Below are 19,114 nucleotides of genomic sequence, written 5' to 3'. Positions count from 1 at the left end.
AGGATGTCCGAATCGTCCGCGTGGTCCACCACCATCATACCCACTATGTCTTTCTACTGCTAGATCATGTCTGTACTGATGTTCTCCGGCGGGGTGATTATGGTGGTGGAGGGCGGGAAAATCCTGAACAAGTTCGTCGACATGGACAAGGAGGTGGACAACTCTGACAGTGACATTGACAAGGAGAATATTCCTGACCTCTCGTGGCTGAACACCCTGCCGGTGAAGAAAGTCGGTTGGTGGATGTGCGGCGCGAGCACGTGTCTGTGCGCGCTGGCCTCTCTCGGCCTGGCGGCGGCCATCCGTCCCGGTAACAAGGTCATGTTGTCGGTAGGTCTAATGTTTTGTGTGTGTGTGTGTGTGTGTGTGTGTGTGTGTGTGTGTGTGTGTGTGTGTGTGTGTGTGTTTATGTATGTGTGTGTTTGTGTGTGTGTGTGTGTGTGTGTTTGTGTGTGTTTGTGTATGTGAGTGTGTGTGTGTGTGTGTTTGTTTGTGTGTGTGTGTGTGTGTGTGTTTATGCGTGTTTGTGTATGTGTGTGGGTGTGTGTGTTTGTGTGTGTGTGTGTTTGTGTATGTATGTGTGTGTGTGTTTGGGTGTGTGATTGTGTATGTGTGTGTGTATGCTTGTGCGTGTGTGTGTGCGTGTGTGTGTCGGGAAGCTTGCACGCTCTCCCAACGCTTATGTTGAACTGCACAAAACAAGCGTAGTCGTGTAAAGTCGTGATGTAGTTTTTATTTATTCGCCATGTGCTGGATTTGGACGGTGAGCCCCGACTTCATAACTTTTTCAAATCGGAGTGATCGGCATGGTCGTCGTTAAAACGTAGAGCTGTGCGACGGGGGCCATAACAAAGACTACATCACGACTGTACTGCGCCAAGACTGTACTACGCTTGTTTTGTGCAGGGAGAGCGTGCAGCTTCGCGACCTAGCAGATCCCACCCCGACCAAACCACGCTCACGGAGATCCTCCCACGTTTGGCCCACGATTGGCCACGCTCTCCGACACTTTTACAACGGAGTAGAAGCGGCGTCTCTGTGTGACTGGGGTATCAGCCTCTATTGATTGAACGATTGAACTGTGTGCAGTTTGCTGTGATCGTGTCCATTGTCGCGGTGCTCTGCATCACACTGGGCAGTCTCTTCCTCAACCGCGATTCTAGCGTGAGTAGCATAGGCTTGTCAGCCAAATTGTCCGTGCGTTTGTTGGATCGTTCTGGTTTGTATGTGTGTCAAAACAGTCTGCTGCTCCGTCGCAATTCTGGCTTGAGTAGCATAGGCTTGTCAGCTGACGTCAAATTGTCCGTGTGTTTGTTGGATCGTTCTGGTGTGTGTGCGTGTGTGTGTGTGTGTGTGTGTGTGTGTGTGTGTGTGTGTGTGTGTGTGTGTGTGTGTGTAATGGCAGTCTGCTCCTCTGCAGAGATTCTGACGTGACTGAGTTGCATTGGCTTGTCAGCTGATGCCAAATTGTCCGTGTGTTTGTTGGATCGTTCTGGTTTGTCCATGTGTCAGGGCAGTCTGTTCCTGTGCGGCGATTCTGATGTGAGTATCATAGGCTTGTCAGCCGATGCCAAATTGTCCGTGTTTTTGTTGGATCGTTCTGGTTTGTCTATGTGTAAGGGCAGTCTGCTCCTCTGCGGTGATTCTGACGTGAGTGGCACAGGCTTGTCAGCTGTCAGCCAAATTGTCCATGTGTTTGTTTGATCATTCTGGTTTGTGTGTGTGTGTGTGTGTGTGTGTGTGTGTGTGTGTGTGTGTGTGTGTGTGTGTGTGTGTGTGTGTGTGTCAGGGCAGTCTCGTCCTCTGCAGAAATTCTGGCTTGGGTAGCATAGGCTTGTTAGTTGACGTCAACTTGTCCGCGTGTTTGTTGGATCGTTCTGGTTTGTGTGGGTGTGTGTCAGGCCAGTTTCTTCCTCTGCAGAGATTCTGACGTGAGTAGCATAGGCTTGTCAGCTGATGCCAAAATGTCCGTGTGTTTGCTGGATCGTTCTGGTATTTATGTTTGTCTGTGGTTGGGCGTGGGGTGGGGAGGGTGATATGTGGCGTGTGAGAATAGAGAATAAATGTATGTACATAATTAGGATAGAATATTGATGTATGAATTGAAGAAATGTATAAGAACACAAGAATGTATGAATGACAAAGAACAAATGCTTATTTTTGAATGTTTATGTATGTTTTATTACGGACACAAAAGCTCAGCAATGCAATTTCTCTTTTAGAGATTAATAAAGTTATTGTATTGTATTGTATAGTATTGTGTGACTGTGTCACTGTGTGTGTGTGTGTGTGTGTGTGTGTGTGTGTGTGTGTGTGTGTGTGTGTGTGTGTGTGTGTGTGTGTGTGTGTGTGTGCCCCCCCCCCAACCCAACTCATCACTATGACTCTACCGGTAAATCCCTTCTGTCTGTCTATATTTTCTTCTGATCTTCTGCCTGTCTGACCGTCTGTCTGTGTCTGTGTCTGTGTCCTCGTCTGTCTGTCTGTCTGACTCTCTCTGTCTTTTGGAAGATTAGGCTAAGCCTAAAACCTTTATCCTTATGTAATAAAGTTCTGAGTTTTGAGTTCTGAGTTCTCTCTCTCTCTCTCTCTCTCTCTCTCTCTCTCTCTCTCTCTCTCTCTCTCTCTTGCCCTCCCTCTCTCTATCGCTCTCTCTTTCGCTCTCGCTCTCTCTTTCTTTCTCTCTCTCTTTCTTTCTCTCTCTTGCCCTCTCTTTCCCTCCCTCTCTCTATCGCTCTCGCTCTCTATCTTTTAAATTTATACATTAGTTTTATAATATAAAACAATGGTCCTCCTCAGGACTAGATTTCCTTGTGATACGTTCCCCTCAAAGGGACTTTGCATTGTAAATCTTGGTCCCCCTTGAGGAGGATCTGATGCTCCCAATAGGCTGTCTGTGAAGGGATACTTTTTTCTCTTTCTCTTTCTCTGCTAAGAGATTTTGTCAAAGTCTCTGCTGACTTTCAATTGTTTCTTTCACAATTTCTGATGTTATATATATATATATATATATATACAGGGTGGGCCATAAAAAGTGTCCACATTTAATTTGTTAATATTTTTCCTGTAAAGTGATATTTTCTTTTCTGTTTCAGATAGAATTTGAGACAAGCATCTTAGAATTCTTTTAAGCCTGAATGGATCGCATTCCAGTACAGGAAAGGACCAAAATCGTTGAACTTTACTGTGCTACCAATTCTGTGGTTCTCGCCCAGCGCGCTTTTCGGAGAGAGTTCCCTGGCACACACTGTCCATGTGCGAGAACTGTGAAGCGCCTCGTGGATAAATTCAGGAACACTGGTAGTCTCGCAGATAACAATAAAGGACATAACCCTGAATTTATCCACGAGGCGCTTCACAGTTCTCGCACATGGACAGTGTGTGCCAGGGAACTCTCTCCGAAAAGCGCGCTGGGCGAGAACCACAGAATTGGTAGCAAAGTAAAGTTCAACGATTTTGGTCCTTTCCTGTACTGGAATGTGATCCATTCAGGCTTTAAAAGAATTCTAAGATGCTTGTCTCAAATTCTATCTGAAACAGAAAAGAAAATATCACTTTACAGGAAAAATATTAACAAATTAAATGTGGACACTTTTTATGGCCCACCCTGTATATGAGTTGTTCTTCAGTACTGGTGACAGAAAGGGGGAAAAGTGGTCAAAATTCAAATCTCTAGTTTTGTTTTTGAAATATTGCTTTTCATAAAGCAGAAATACTGTAGTATCTGTTGTACATAAGAAAAAATCACTGGTTCACATGGTTCCTACACAATCTAACTTTTAAAGCTGGTTCTTGTGTGTCTGTGTGTATGTTTGTATGATGACGATAGGACCCGAAACGGCTGCACGGACTGAGACAGGAATTGCAGAGAATGTTCTTTGCCACTCGAGTCGTGTCATAAGGTACTTTTGGAATAGCAAATTTGAAAGGATTCTTCAAAAAACGGCGGAAAACATTATATACCCTGTGAGCTATCGAGGATCCTCCCCGTCTGGGCTGTCGAAACATGGTCTTGTTAAAAGACGTTTTCAAATGCGGTTAACGGGGAGATACACTCGAAGCACATTTAGCGAAGTTATGTTGCCAAATCATCAAAGATCAACATTTCACTACACGGATCGATGCACACAGTCGAAATAGATGTGACTTTCACACGACCGAAGACTACTTACTAGCAGACTAGCAGACGACAAGATCTAAATATTTAGATCAGTGTAAGAGCAATCCGTTGAAGAACAGTTACTCCGCTTATTCGTCTTCAGTTAAGCTTATTTCCCCTGCCATAAGTTTCCTTGCAGATCTGCAGTCGCGTAGTGAAATGAACTAGTGTCATCGGAAGATTCTTCTCAGTCAATGATCAAAGCACAGTAAGTTCTATGCTGACAAAAGTCACTTTCGGACAACACGACGATTGACTTAATTTATGAGCCCAAAGGTAACAATATCGACAAGAATGTACGCATTTGACATTAAATGAAACATTCATAGACAGTTTCCAACTCACCAGATCTGCCAAAGAGCCGTCATTCGTGAAAAAAACGATGATTTTAATCAGACAGGTATCGGAAACAAGCCTTGGTCACCTGCGTTATTCCTTCCAAGGCGACGTGACGGCGCCACATTTGTTTGTTTATGGCTGTTTATCGCGAAACAACACAGTTGAAATTTGTGTGTAAAATACCACAAATTTGTGGTGAATCAGTTCGTCATCTGCGTTTCGATTGTAATTAAGTCAGATTGGAGTTACTTTGAATCGAAGGCGAGGGTAACCTGCGTTATTTGTGGGACATCGTGAACAAATTTGATTGCAATATTTTATACAGAAAGTAAATTTCAATGATTCTGGCTCAGACTTGTAGATCTGTTATGCAGTGTGTTGGTAGTGTATCTGCTTTTCTGCTATGAAGCTCATTTGGAGTGATACGCTGATCGAAGTGGGGTACCCTATGTGGGACATCAGCCGTATGCAGATTACGCCTCAGAACACTCTCGCATTTCACAAAGACAACAATAATTTGCAACATTTCAAGAACTGCATCAGTTTTATTAGATACTATTTCAACAACAACAGCACAAACACGACTATTATCAACAACAAAGAACGGGAGGTAAGTCTTCAAAGACGCACCAAGTGTGCGTTCCCGTTTTTGGACGCCATTTTTGCTGGCATTTTCACAGTAAATCTTAATATTTCCATATCTATTGAATGAATTTGTTATTTTCTTTGATTGTGCCGATTCTCCTATCTCTCTGGCATGTACTGGGTGCTTTGTGACCAGTTTCTCCCCAAGACTGTATTGAAAAATGCGTCCGTGTGAGCTGACCCCCACTTGTGACCAGTAGCAAAGAACAACTCATATATATCTGCATCTCTGTCTGTCTGTCTGTCTGTCTGTCTGTCTGTATGTCTCTCTCTCTGTCTCTCTGTCTCTCACTCTCTCTATCTTCCACTCTCTCTCTCTACTCCTATCTGTATATTTCTCTCTCTCTCTTTCTCTCTCTCTCTCTCGCTCTCTGCATGTCTGTCTGTTTGTCTGTCTGTCTGTTTGTCTGTCTGTCTGTCTGTCTCTCCCCCCCTCCCTCCCTCTCTCTCTCTTTATCTCTCTCTCTCTCTCGCTCTCTCTTTCGTTATAACGGTGATGACGACAATCTAGGAATGACGTCAACAGATACATACCTTCTTGAGAGAACAAGCATCAGATCTTCTAAATGAAAAGTACGGCAAGGACCTAGCCTTCACCAAGGCAACCAACGGAGTGCACTATTTCGTATGTTTGATCATTATTCTCTGTCGTTTATGGCATGTGTGTGTGTGTGTGTGTGTGTGTGTGTGTGTGTGTGTGTGTGTGTGTGTGTGTGTGTGTGTGTGTATGTGTGTGTGTGTCAGTGTGTGCGTGTGTGTGAGTGTGTGTGCGCGTGCGTGCGTGTGTGTGTGTGTGTGAGTGTGCGTGTGTGTGTGTGTGTGTGTGTGTGTGAGTGTGCGTGTGTGTGTGTGTGTGCGTGTGTGTGTGCGTGTGTGTGTGTGTGTCTGTGTGTGTCTGTGTGTGTGCTACGATGTCATAGTATAACAGTGTCAGAAATTAGGTCATGCAAGTGTCTGATACACATGTTTTGTCTTGTCCAGCCAAACATTATTGTGATCAAGAAAAGTATGTTTAAAAAAAAAAATCTATTTTTTCAAAATGTAGAGGCTGGGTCGCAGGTTCGAATCCGGGCCAGGACGGACACGGGTCATCTTTATGTGAAGACTCATAGACGGAAGCCATATCCTACCCCCGTGTCACCACATAAGTGCAGGTGGCTGTTTACACCTAAACACGCATACACCTGAGTAGCGCGACTCTGTTGCTGCTAGCTTTCCACTGGGAGGAAGCGCCCCGATGGGACAATAAAGTATTGAAAATGATAAACAAAAAGTCAGGCGTCGTGACTGCTCGTTGCTACAGTGGAATTCCCCTTTAAAGACATCCCCCCCCCCCCCCCAATTTAAGACTTCCTCCCTTGGGCAAAAAAAGTCTGTTTACGGTAACATAGGCAAACAAAATAAAGTCGGTAGGTCGGGATTTTTTTTCTTTTTTTTCTCTCCTAAAAACCATATTTTTCAGTTATTTTGCCAAAAAAGAAAGACCTTTTTTTTTTTCTTTTTTTTTCCCCCCCAAATGCCAAACAAAAGTCTAGGGTCGCGCGAAAAAATAGGGTCGGTCGGGATACCGTAAACAGACTTTTTTTGGGGGGGGCCTTAGTTTGTATGTATTTCCTATTCATATCCTCTGTTGATTTACCCCCCCCCCCCCCCCGTTTTAAGACACCCTCTTTTTTAAGACCTGATTTTCTCAGATTTTTGGAGGTCGTTCCACCATCGTACTCGCTTTTCACTGGGAGGAATTAAGAGACCCGAATTTTGCCAGCAATGGGACAATAGGAAATGAAATGAAATGAAATGAAAAGCAAACGGCTTTTTATTTTATGTTTTTTAATTTTTCATTATGCCATCAAATCATGTTCTAATAATAATAACTGGACATTTGTAAGTGCCTAACCTATGGCTCTAGGCCCTTTACAAAAGAACATATACAGAATAGAACAATTAAATGTACAACCTACATAAAACAATTAACCATACGTACAAAAATCACAACATGTACTGTTCACACAATATTCATATTATATGCTATACACACTATATATATATATATGTCACAGTGGAAATGAGAATTCAGTGAGATTCCGAATCGCACTAGTGGAGATTGGAATTCCAGTTTGCACTAGGGCAAACTAGAATTCTCATCTCCACTGCATATTTGTTAGTGAAGATTGGAATTCCAGTTTGCCCTAGTGCAAACGGGAATCCAGTTTCAGTGGAGATGGGAATTCCAGTTTTCACTAGAGGAAATAGGAATTGGGGGAAATAATGTGTTCAAAGGTTTATAATTGTTGTTAAAACCATTTCATCTTGAGTCATTCATGAATTTAAGGCTTACTCATTGCAGGTTTTGAAATGCAGAAATAAAAATAAATATTATTTGATTTCTGCCCATGTTTTACACGTCCGGAATGTCCTACATGTCCATGACATTGGAAAACGATGTGATGACTGGCTTGTTGGATTTTTTGCAGTACACAATGTTCCTTGCACCAATTTCTTCCAATTTGAACTGTTTTTGGCTCCAGTGGATGAATTGTGCTCCATGTTGGGATGTTTGTCCGGGTATAGAATGCAGACACGCTTCAATCTTGTACTTTTCTTGAGTTATACAAAATGCATCTTTTTTGTTTGTATCCAAAGATTCAAGATGCTGCTCTAAAAGAATATAACATTTCTCCTTTTGCTCCATGATCCACTCTCTGAGTCAGTTTAGCAGAAAACAAACTGCAGCAAGTCTAAATTTCTAACTGAGTGGAGAAGACTAGTGTTCACTCTTTCTTTAGGACTAAGAGTTCACAAAAGAAGTGAGAAGGCCAGACAGATAAACGACTGAGTGAACGTTCAGTAGTCGTGGTTTTACAATACAATACAATACAATAATACTGATGGCCGAGGACATCTCTCTCTCTCTCTCTCCCATCTCCCCCCTTTCCCCTATCCCATCTCCCCCCTTCCCCCGTCGCGATATAACCTTGAATGGTTGAAAACGACGTTAAACACCAAATAAAGAAAGAAAGAAAGAAATCCCTCTCTCTCTCTCTCTCTCTCTCTCTCTCTCTCTCTCTCTCTCTCTCTCTCTCTTTATCTCTCTCTTTATCTCATGCTTCATCTTATATAAACTTTTAACTTTGTGATATGATATTGATAAAAAAAACAACCTTATTGTGCGCAATTACTCTGTGTTGTTCGATTATATCAATTCAATAATATTTATGTTTATTTCTGCATTTCAATATCTGCAATGAGTAAGCCTTAAAGTCATGAATGACTCAAGATGAAATGGTTTTAACAACAGTTATAAACCTTTGAACACATTATTTCCCCCAATTCCTATTTCCCCTAGTGAAAACTGGAATTCTCATCTCCACTGAAACTGGATTCCCGTTTGCACTAGGGCAAACTGGAATTCCAATCTTCACTAACAAATATCCAGTGGAGATGAGAATTCTAGTTTGCCCTAGTGCAAACTGGAATTCCAATCTCCACCAGTGCGATTCGGAATCTCACTGGATTCTCATTTCCACTGTGACATATATATATGTCGTGCCGAATTCACGGAATTGCCGAATTCGCGGAATCGGCAACATTTTTGCCCATTTCGCGTAATCAGCAAAACGCTGCCCATTATGTGAAATCGGCAGCGTTTTGTCGAAAATGCGGAAAGGCTTCTAAAATTTGCCCATTTCGCAAAAGCGACAGCCAGTCTGTTACTTTTTGTGTCACCAGAACATTGCATTAACATTGCTTTACCTCCCTACTATGTTTTGTATGGTCTATTTTGGTCTGTGTCGAGCATAACTCCGGAAATGCACGAAAACTACATTTTCTGCAATAACTTGCCATAACTTATCGATTATTGCGATATATATCCATTGGGGCATCTAGTTGTCTAAGTGTGATGATATCCCAGGCATTTGAGAACTTTAAAACCAAAAAGTGGCTGCCGATTTCGCAAAATGGGTAAATGTTAGAAGCCTGTACGCGATTTCTGCAAAACGCTTCCAATTTCACGTATTGGGCAACGTTTTTCCGATTACGCGAAATGGGCAAAAATGTTGCCCATTATGCGGAATCGGCAATTAAAATTTACGTGAATTCGGCACGACATATACACACGAACCCTTTCAACAATCATGCCAACTTTGTGGGAGAAGAGTACGTGAGGAAACGGAATGGAAAAGACATTAGGCCGGGTTGGTCTAATATTGTGTGAAAAGGAAAGTTTTCAACTGTTATCTAGTCCTTAATATAGGTACTCCAACAAGGCATGTAGCTGCATCATCTCTCGCAAACGCCATGGCTACTTTCAGGTAGATTGTTGCGGGATAGAAGGTCCCGAGGATTTTGGGGATAGCCCCCCTGCCAGCTGTTGCGAGGGCAACTGCACTGTCACTGAGCTGGGTGACCGGAAGGCTACCAGCACGATCACCGTAAACGTCTACAAGCAGAAGGTATTTTTTTGTAAAAAGCGGGGGAGGGGGAGGGGAGAGGAAGGTGTGTGTGTGTGCGGGGGAGGGGGGGGGCTGTGTGTGTGTGAATGTGTGTGTGTGTCGGGGGGAATTTTCCGTATGTGTGTGTGAGTGTGTGTGTGTGTGTAAGTGTGTGTGTGTGTGTGTGTGTGTGTGTGTGTGTGTGTTTACTCGTGTGTGTGTGTGTGTTTGTTTGAGTTCCCGTAAGGTTTTGTTGCTGGATTTTTCCATCGACAAAATCAATGTATTATTATCGCTGGGAATTTGTACCAATAATGCTCCTGTCAGCATTGTTTACAATGCAAAATGTGGAAACAAACGCGCAATCAAAACAAGACAAAGAGACAGACAAAACAACCACCAAAGAACAATACCAACACAAATCCACGACGAACAAGTAGATAGTTACGCAAACAAACACAGAGAGCGAGAACCGGACTGACATTTACGCTAAACAAACACAGTGAGAACCAGACTGACATTTACGCTAAACAAACCCAGTGAGCGAGAACCAGACTGACATTTACACTAAACAAACACAGTGAGCGAGAACCAGACTGACATTTACGCTAAACAAACACAGTGAGCGAGAACCAGACTGACATTTACACTAAACAAACACAGTGAGCGATAACTAGACTGACATTTACGCTAAAAAAACCAGTGAGCGAGAACCAGACTGACATTTACACTAAACAAACACAGTGAGCGAGAACCAGACTGACATTTACGCTAAGCAAACACAGTGAGTGAGAACCAGACTGACATTTACACTAAACAAACACAGTGAGCGAGAACCAGACTGACATTTACACTAAACAAACACAGTGAGCGAGAACCAGACTGACATTTACACTAAACAAACACAGTGAGCGAGAACCAGACTGACATTTACACTAAACAAACACAGTGAGCGAGAACCAGACTGACATTTACACTAAACAAACACAGTGAGCGAGAACCAGACTGACATTTACACTAAACAAACACAGTGAGCGATAACTAGACTGACATTTACACTAAACAAACACAGTGAGCGATAACTAGACTGACATTTACACTAAACAAACACAGTGAGCGATAACTAGACTGACATTTACACTAAACAAACACAGTGAGCGATAACTAGACTGACATTTACACTAAACAAACACAGAGAGCCAGAACCAGACTGACATTTACGCTAAACAAACACAGAGAGCCAGAACCAGACTGACATTTACGCTAAACAAACACAGTGAGAACCAGACTGACATTTACACTAAACAAACACAGTGAGCGAGAACCAGACTGACATTTACACTAAACAAACACAGTGAGCGAGAACCAGACTGACATTTACGCTAACAAACACAGTGAGAACCAGACTGACATTTACACTAAACAAACACAGTGAGAACCAGACTGACATTTACACTAAACAAACACAGTGAGCGAGAACCAGACTGACATTTACACTAAACAAACACAGTGAGCGAGAACCAGACATTTACGCTAAACAAACACAGTGAGAACCAGACTGACATTTACGCTAAACAAACACAGAGAGCGAGAACCAGACTGCCATTTACGCTAAACAAACACAGTGAGCGAGAACTAGACATTTACGCTAAACAAACACAGTGAGAACCAGACTGACATTTACGCTAAACAAACACAGTGAGAACCAGACTGACATTTACACTAAGCAAACACAGTGAGAACCAGACTGACATTTACGCTAAACAAACCCAGTGAGCGAGAACCAGACTGACATTTACGCTAAACAAACACAGTGAGCGAGAACCAGACTGACATTTACGCTAAACAAACACAGTGAGCGAGAACCAGACTGACATTTACGCTAAGCAAACACACAGAGCGAGAACCAGACTGACATTTACACTAAACAAACACAGTAAGAACCAGACCGACATTTACACTAAACAAACACAGTGAGCGAGAACCAGACTAACATTTACACTAAACAAACACAGTAAGAACCAGACCGATATTTACACTAAACAAACACAGTGAGCGAGAACCAGACTGACATTTACACTAAACAAACACAGAGAGCCAGAACCAGACTGACATTTACGCTAAACAAACACAGTGAGCGAGAACCAGACTGACATTTACACTAAACACACCCAGTGAGCGAGAACCAGACTGACATTTACACTAAACAAACACAGTGAGCGAGAACCAGACTGACATTTACACTAAACAAACACAGAGAGCGAGAACCAGACTGACATTTACACTAAACAAACACAGTGAGTGAGAACCAGACTGACATTTACGCTAAACAAACACAGAGAGCGAGAACCAGACTGACATTCACGCTTAACAAACACAGTGAGCGAGAACTAGACATTTACACTAAACAAACACAGTGAGCAAGAACAGACTGACATTTACACTAAACAAATACAGGGAGCGAGAACCAGACTGACATTTACACTAAACAAACACAGTGAGCGAGAACCAGACTGACATTTACGCTAAGCAAACACAGTGAGTGAGAACCAGACTGACATTTACGCTAAACAAACACAGTGAGCGAGAACTAGACATTTACGCTAAACAAACACAGTGAGAACCAGACTGACATTTACGCTAAACAAACACAGAGAGCGAGAACCAGACTGACATTTACACTAAACAAACACAGTGAGCGAGAACCAGACTGACATTTACACTAAACAAACACAGAGAGCGAGAACCAGACTGACATTCACGTTTAACAAACACAAAGAGCGAGAACCAGACTGACATTTACACTAAACAAACACAGTGAGCAAGAACAGACTGACATTTACACTAAACAAATACAGGGAGCGAGAACCAGACTGACATTTACACTAAACAAACACAGTGAGCGAGAACCAGACTGACATTTACGCTAAGCAAACACAGTGAGTGAGAACCAGACTGACATTTACACTAAACAAACACAGTGAGCGAGAACCAGACTGACATTTACACTAAACAAACACAGAGAGCGAGAACCAGACTGATATTTACACTAAAGAAACACAGTGAGTGAGAACCAGACTGACATTTACGCTGAACAAACACAGAGAGCGAGAACCAGACTGACATTCATGCTTAACAAACACAGTGAGCGAGAACTAGACATTTACACTAAACAAACACAGTTAGCAAGAACAGACTGACATTTACACTAAACAAATACAGGGAGCGAGAACCAGACTGACATTTACACTAAACAAACACAGTGAGAACCAGACTGACATTTACACTAAACAAACACAGTGAGAACCAGACTGACATTTACACTAAACAGACACAGTGAGAACCAGACTGACATTTACGCTAAACAAACACAGTGAGTGAGAACCAGATTGACATTTACGCTAAACAAACACAGTGAGAACCAGACTGACATTTACACTAAACAAACACAGTGAGAACCAGACTGACATTTACACTAAACAAACACAGTGAGAACCAGACTGACATTTACACTAAACAAACACAGTGAGAACCAGACTGACATTTACACTAAACAAACACAGTGAGAACCAGACTGACATTTACACTAAACAAACACAGAGAGCGAGAACCAGACTAACATTAACAATAAACAAACACAGTCATTCAAAGAGGTTCTCGTCTGTTTCAGGGATGCTACGACATGATCCTGGATCTGGTTGTTAAGAACAAAGGATTATTGGCTTTCTACGGCAGTTTCGTTTCGTTCCTGGTAATGCGTGAATATCTGACAGTGTGAATATCAGGGTATATCTTTCAGGGGAATGTCTGGGTATATCTGACAGGGTGAACATCAGGGTTTGTCATCATTTTCACGAGTTTTCATTCACAAGCAGCTGGGATATAAATATCATGTTCCCCAGGCAATAAATCCCCGGTTACCATAGCTGCAGGAAGCAGGTTATACATGGATAATCAAAAGCAAACCCAATAGAAACGCTCGGGGATTCTTCGGCTCTTTTCATTGGCGTTTCCCCAGACCTAAACAGTTGACACGACACTGCTTTGCAAAGTTCCAAAAACGAACTGGCAAACTGGCAAAAGTAAACAAAAAACATCTTCCATTTACTTGATAGTTCACTCAGAAATATTTACTCTGCTGCCTGCGGTTATGCTGATATTACCGATTTTTGCAACAAAGTGTTTTTTTCTGAAGTGCATTTAAAAAAAAAAAAGGGCTACTTTGCCTTAAAATTACGTATAGCTGCTGCCTCTTTTGGGTACTAAGAAAAGTTGTTTCAAAGACTACATGCATTTGTCTGTCAACTGAAACCAAATTTGCTCCGGAGTACCTCCCGTGCCTTAAACTTCTTAACTAAGCGTCTTTTTCCGATTTGGTTCCTTGTCTAATATGCCACTTCCTGATATTTTTGTAAACAAGAATTTCAAAAGTGAAACCAGTTTTTACCTGATAATTGCCTAAATCCAAAAATGGATATGTTTGTAGTGTTTGATGTTGAAGATATGCTTTAAATAAAAAAAACTAAAAAAAAAACCGATAAGAATAGAAGTCTCGATTAATCATACATGTAGGCTTACTGTGTATTTTGTTGCGTTTTCTTTACGAAATCTGATATGAATCACTGTGTCTGACCAATGCTTTTGAAAAACACGGCTGCAACACTCATGTCTAACCGCAAAACAATCTGTAATTGCCTTCTTGGTTTTAGCTCATATTACCAACGAGATTGGTATTTAAAACAGTAACACTCGTCTGTTGTTTCTATTGTCTTTATTATCATCTGTCTGTTTTTTCCTGTTTTGCATTTTCCCTGCCTACCGTTCTGTACGTCAGATTGTCCATGCCTGTCATTCTTTCTTTCCTTCCTTCCTTCCTTCTTTCCTTCCTTCTTCATTAATTTCGTTTCTTTATTCGTCATTTCCTTCCTTCTTTCTTTCTTTCTATCTCTGTTTCTTTTTGTTATTTTTTTCTTAAAATTGTCTCTTTTCTTCCTTTCTTCCTTTCTTTCTTTCTTTCTTTCTTTTGTCCTTCCTTCTTTGTTTCACTCCTTTCTTCTTTCCTTAATTATTTTCTAATAGAAAATCCACATAAATCGTCCAATTTCTGTTGTATCTTTCAGGTCGCGGAGGCCATTCTTGGATTCACGTATCTAATCTTCGCCAGGCTGACACCAGGCCCTGGCACTAAATGATCGCTCAACCTTCATGCTGGTCGATGATGTCATATCTGCCTTCATTTTGCTTAGGCCAACAACAACAATAAAAACAAGTTGTGGTTATGATACCACCCCACCACCCCACCACCCCCCCCTCTCTCTCCCAGAAAAAAGTAAATACAGTCGAACCCACCTATAAAAACATCGCTTGTAAGAAACATTGCTAACGAGAAAACCCTTTTTCTTCCACTTTCTCCGGATAAGAGAAACTCCGTTATAAAAAGTAACGGTTATAAGAAAGTAGTTTTTATCTCCATTGACACACGCTCCTTTGTATAAGAAAGAACCACTTGATATAGATTTACATTTTTTGCAATGCTCGCACCGGATGTGAGTAAAGGAATAGACAGGCAGACACCTGAATCGAAATTTAATGTTTTTAAGGCTGGAGTATACACCTGAGGCCATATTTCAAAGTGGTTAGGCAGTTTTAAAGGTTTGTTTTTATGTTAGTTCAGTGTTTTGTTTATCAGGAAAAAAGAAAATGAATAGAGCTTGTCGCGCACAATTTTGAGATAACGACTGAAGTTTGAGCATAGGTATGAGATTTTCTATTGTGAATATGTTAACAAAAAAACAATCGGATGATCACAAACTGAAGAAGAGAAATAGGGAAGCAAAATAGAACATCAAACATAGTGATTTTACAGGTGAATTTGGAAAAAAACCCTTACGTATCCATTTTTGAAGCCCAATTTGAAGCATGGAACACAGTCAAACATAAATTAAAAGTGTGAAAGTGGTTACTGTGTTCAGAAATAGTGTTAAATAACAAGTTGAGTTATCTCTCTTCACAAATTTTAAAAGAAATACACCTCTTGTCGCGCAAAATTTTGACCTGTGATGCTTTTACTACCTCCACCCCCTACTCATTTTTCAGAAAAGAGTGCATATTATCTTCCAAATAGACAAGCAAGGTAGTCAGATGATCAAAACTTAAGAAAAGAAATAGGGAAGCAAAATAGAACATGCAACATAGTGATTTAACTGGTGAATTCAGAAAAAAAACACTTTTTTACTCATTTTATTAGCTGAATTTAAAGCTTGGAAGACAGAAATAAATAAATTAAAAGTGCAAAACTGGTTACAGTGTTCAGAAATAGTGTTAGATACCAAGTTGAGTTATCCCTCTTCATCACAGTTAAAAGAAACGCACCTCTTGTCACGCAAAATCTTGAACTGTGATGCTTTTACTACCCCCACCCCCTACCCATTCTTCAGAAAAGAGTGCATATTATCTTCCAAATAGAAAGGCAAGGTAATCAGATGATCAAAAACTTCAGAACAGAAATAGGGAAGCAAAAAAGAACACCCAAAAAAGTGATTTAACTGGTGAATTCAGATTTTTTTATTTTTTTACTCATTTTATTAGCTGAATTTAAAGCTTGGAAGGCAGAAATAAATACATTAAAAGTGCTAAAGTGGTTACAGTGTTCAGAAATAGTGTTAGATACCAAGTTGAGTTATCCCTCTTCATCACAGTTAAAAGAAACACACCTCTTGTCGTGCACAATCTTGAACTGTGATGCTTTTACTTCCCCCACCCCCTACCCATTTTTCAGAAAAGAGTGCATATTATCTTCCAAATAGAAAAGCAAGGTAGTCAGATGATCAAAAATTTCACAAGAGAAATAGGGAAGCAAACTAGGACATCCAACATAGTAATTTAACCGTTGAATTCAGAAAAAACCCACTTTTTTTACTCACTTTATTAGCTGAATTTAAAGCTTGGAAGACAGAAAAAAAATTAAAAGTGCTAAAGTGGTTACAGTGTTCAGAAATAGTGTTAGATACCAAGTTGAGTTATCCCTCTTCGTCACAGTTAAAAGAAACACACCTCTTGTCGCGCAAAATCTTGAACTTTGATGCTTTTGCTTCCCCCACCCCCTACCCATTTTTCAGAAAAGAGTGCATATTATCTTCCAAATAGAAAAGCAAGGTAGTCAGATGATCAAAAATTTCAGAACAGAAATAGGGAAGCAAACTAGGACATCCAACATAGTAATTTAACCGTTGAATTCAGAAAAAACCCCACTTTTTTTACTCACTTTATTAGCTGAATTTAAAGCTTGGAAGACAGAAAAAAAATTAAAAGTGGTTACAGTGTTCAGAAATAGTGTTAGATACCAAGTTGAGTTATCCCTCTTCGTCACAGTTAAAAGAAACACACCTCTTATCGCGCAAAATCTTGAACTTTGATGCTTTTGCTACCCCCACCCCCTACCCATTTTTCAGAAAAGAGTGCATATTATCTTCCAAATACAGGGCGGGGATGCAGCTCAGTTGGTAGCGCGCTGGATTTGTATCCAGTTGGCCGCTGTCAGCGAGAGTTCGTCCCCACGTTCGGCGAGAGATTTATTTCTCAGAGTCAACTTTGTGTGCAGACTCTCCTCGGTGTCCGAACACCCCCGTGTGTACACGCAAGCACAAGACCAAGTGCGCACGAAAAAGATCCTGTAATCCATGTCAGAGTTCGGTGGGTTATAGAAACACGAAAATACCCAGCATGCTTCCTCCGAAAACGGCGTATGGCTGCCTAAATGGCGGGGTAAAAAACCGGTCATACACGTAAAATTCCACTCGTGCAAAAAAACCACGAGTGTACGTGGGAGTTTCAGCCCACGAACGCAGAAGAAGAAGATCTTCCAAATAGGAAAGCAAGGTAATCAGATGATCAAAAACCTAAGAAGATAAATAGGGAAGCAAAATAGAATATCCAACATAGTGATTTAACTGTTGAATTCAGAAAAAAAACCTTTTTTTTCATTTTTGAAGCTGAATTAGAAGTTTGGAAGACAGAAAAAAAAATTTGAAAGTGCTAAAGTGGTTACAGTGGTTACAGTGTTCAGAAATAGTGTTAGATACCAAGTTGAGTTTTCGCTCTTTATCACAGTTAAAACAAACACACCTCTTGTTGCGCACAATCTTGAACTGTGATCCTTTTACTACCCCCGCCCCCTACCCATTTGAACACAAAAGAGTGCATATTCTCTTCCAATTAGAAAAATAAGTAATTTTAAGCAACTGGACATTTTTAAAATACATCTTTTCTGTCAGTCCAAGGATTTCTTAGTCCATTAAAAACAAACAGACTAGGATTTAGCGCACCCAATTTTAAGAAAAAGTTAACATGATAATTGATATATCAGACTTTTTTATGCAATTACTACTGAAGATTCCAGACCAGGTAAAACAATCATTTTATATCCTTTGTCACATTTTTTAATTTTTTTTATTATAAATCTATCTATAGCGAGTCTTGTCTCTTTGTGTCATTTAGTTATTTTCAAGAATTCTATCCTGGCAATTTTTTTTTTAAATCCCTACCTACCTACCCTATTTTGTTTACCCATGTTATTAGAAACAGACAATTTATTTTTATTGGCCTAAAGATCTTGAAACATTTGTTTTAATAGAGAAATAACAAGTACAGCCCTTAGCTGTGTCACTCGAATTTCTTTGTCAGGCTGAAACTTAGCTGTTGCGTTGAAGTCTGCTGTGTGTGTCTGGGTCCAAAGCAACTTTCACATTCTCATCTACACACTCACGTTACTCACACAAGTATACAATTCTACCCACAGAGGCGTTCGGGGATGGGGGTCTCGCACTCGGGCGAATCACACCACAAAATACAAAGTATAACGTACACAGATTTTTCTATTGAACCAAAAAGCAAATTAAATCATAAATAAATCAATCAAGCAAAACTTCCACACAATGACACACTCACTCTCGGTTCACACTGCGCTCTGGGCGTGCACACTTGGCAGCACGTATACCGTTCCGACGCCGTTTGTCTTCCTGCAAGTCCAGCACAGGCACACACACACACACACACACACACACCAGGGGCGGATCAGTTGCTTTGTAAGGGGGGGTGCACTTTGAATCGAAAGTGAATGTGATGGGCGCGAAGCGCCCGAATTTGCCAGGGGGGTCCGGGGGCATGCCCCCCCGGAAATGTTTTTGCCCAAAGAAGCAAAATGGTGCCATCTGGTGCCATTTGAACTTAGAAATGGTCATAGAATCATCTTTCCCAAATTAAAAAAAAATTTTTTTTGCTGGAGGGGGGGTGCACCTGCACCCTCTGAACCCCCCTCGTCCGCCCCTGTACACACACACACACTGACACACACACTGACACACACACACACACACACACACACACACACACACACACACACACACACACACACACTCCGGTTTGGTAAGTTACCTGATAAATAATGTAGCCTGTAGATTTAACGGGGAGACTGATCAGACAGGAAGAGCAATACTTTCACATTTCCGATGTTCAGCGATAAACTTGTTTTCTTCGAGAG

At 41.1% G+C, this 19,114-nt stretch overlaps 1 protein-coding gene across 1 annotated transcript; it reads left to right on the top strand.

Moving 5' to 3' along the window:
• Positions 1-63: 63 nt before the first annotated feature.
• On the top strand, positions 64-18,231 carry LOC138973633 (tetraspanin-7-like; the record flags this gene model as incomplete). Its single annotated transcript, XM_070346363.1, is given in 6 exon segments — positions 64-330; positions 1,090-1,164; positions 5,670-5,768; positions 9,457-9,597; positions 13,247-13,327; positions 14,697-18,231. Coding segments are annotated over 6 exon segments (735 nt in total), but the record flags the coding sequence as incomplete, so codon positions are not given.
• Between the last annotated feature and the right edge of the window lie 883 nt (positions 18,232-19,114).

This window comes from Littorina saxatilis, linkage group LG8, assembly GCF_037325665.1.
Source record: "Littorina saxatilis isolate snail1 linkage group LG8, US_GU_Lsax_2.0, whole genome shotgun sequence".
Classification (NCBI taxonomy): domain Eukaryota; kingdom Metazoa; phylum Mollusca; class Gastropoda; order Littorinimorpha; family Littorinidae; genus Littorina; species Littorina saxatilis.
Note: the sequence above shows the minus strand (reverse complement) of the source record. Positions and strands in the feature narration are given on the sequence as shown.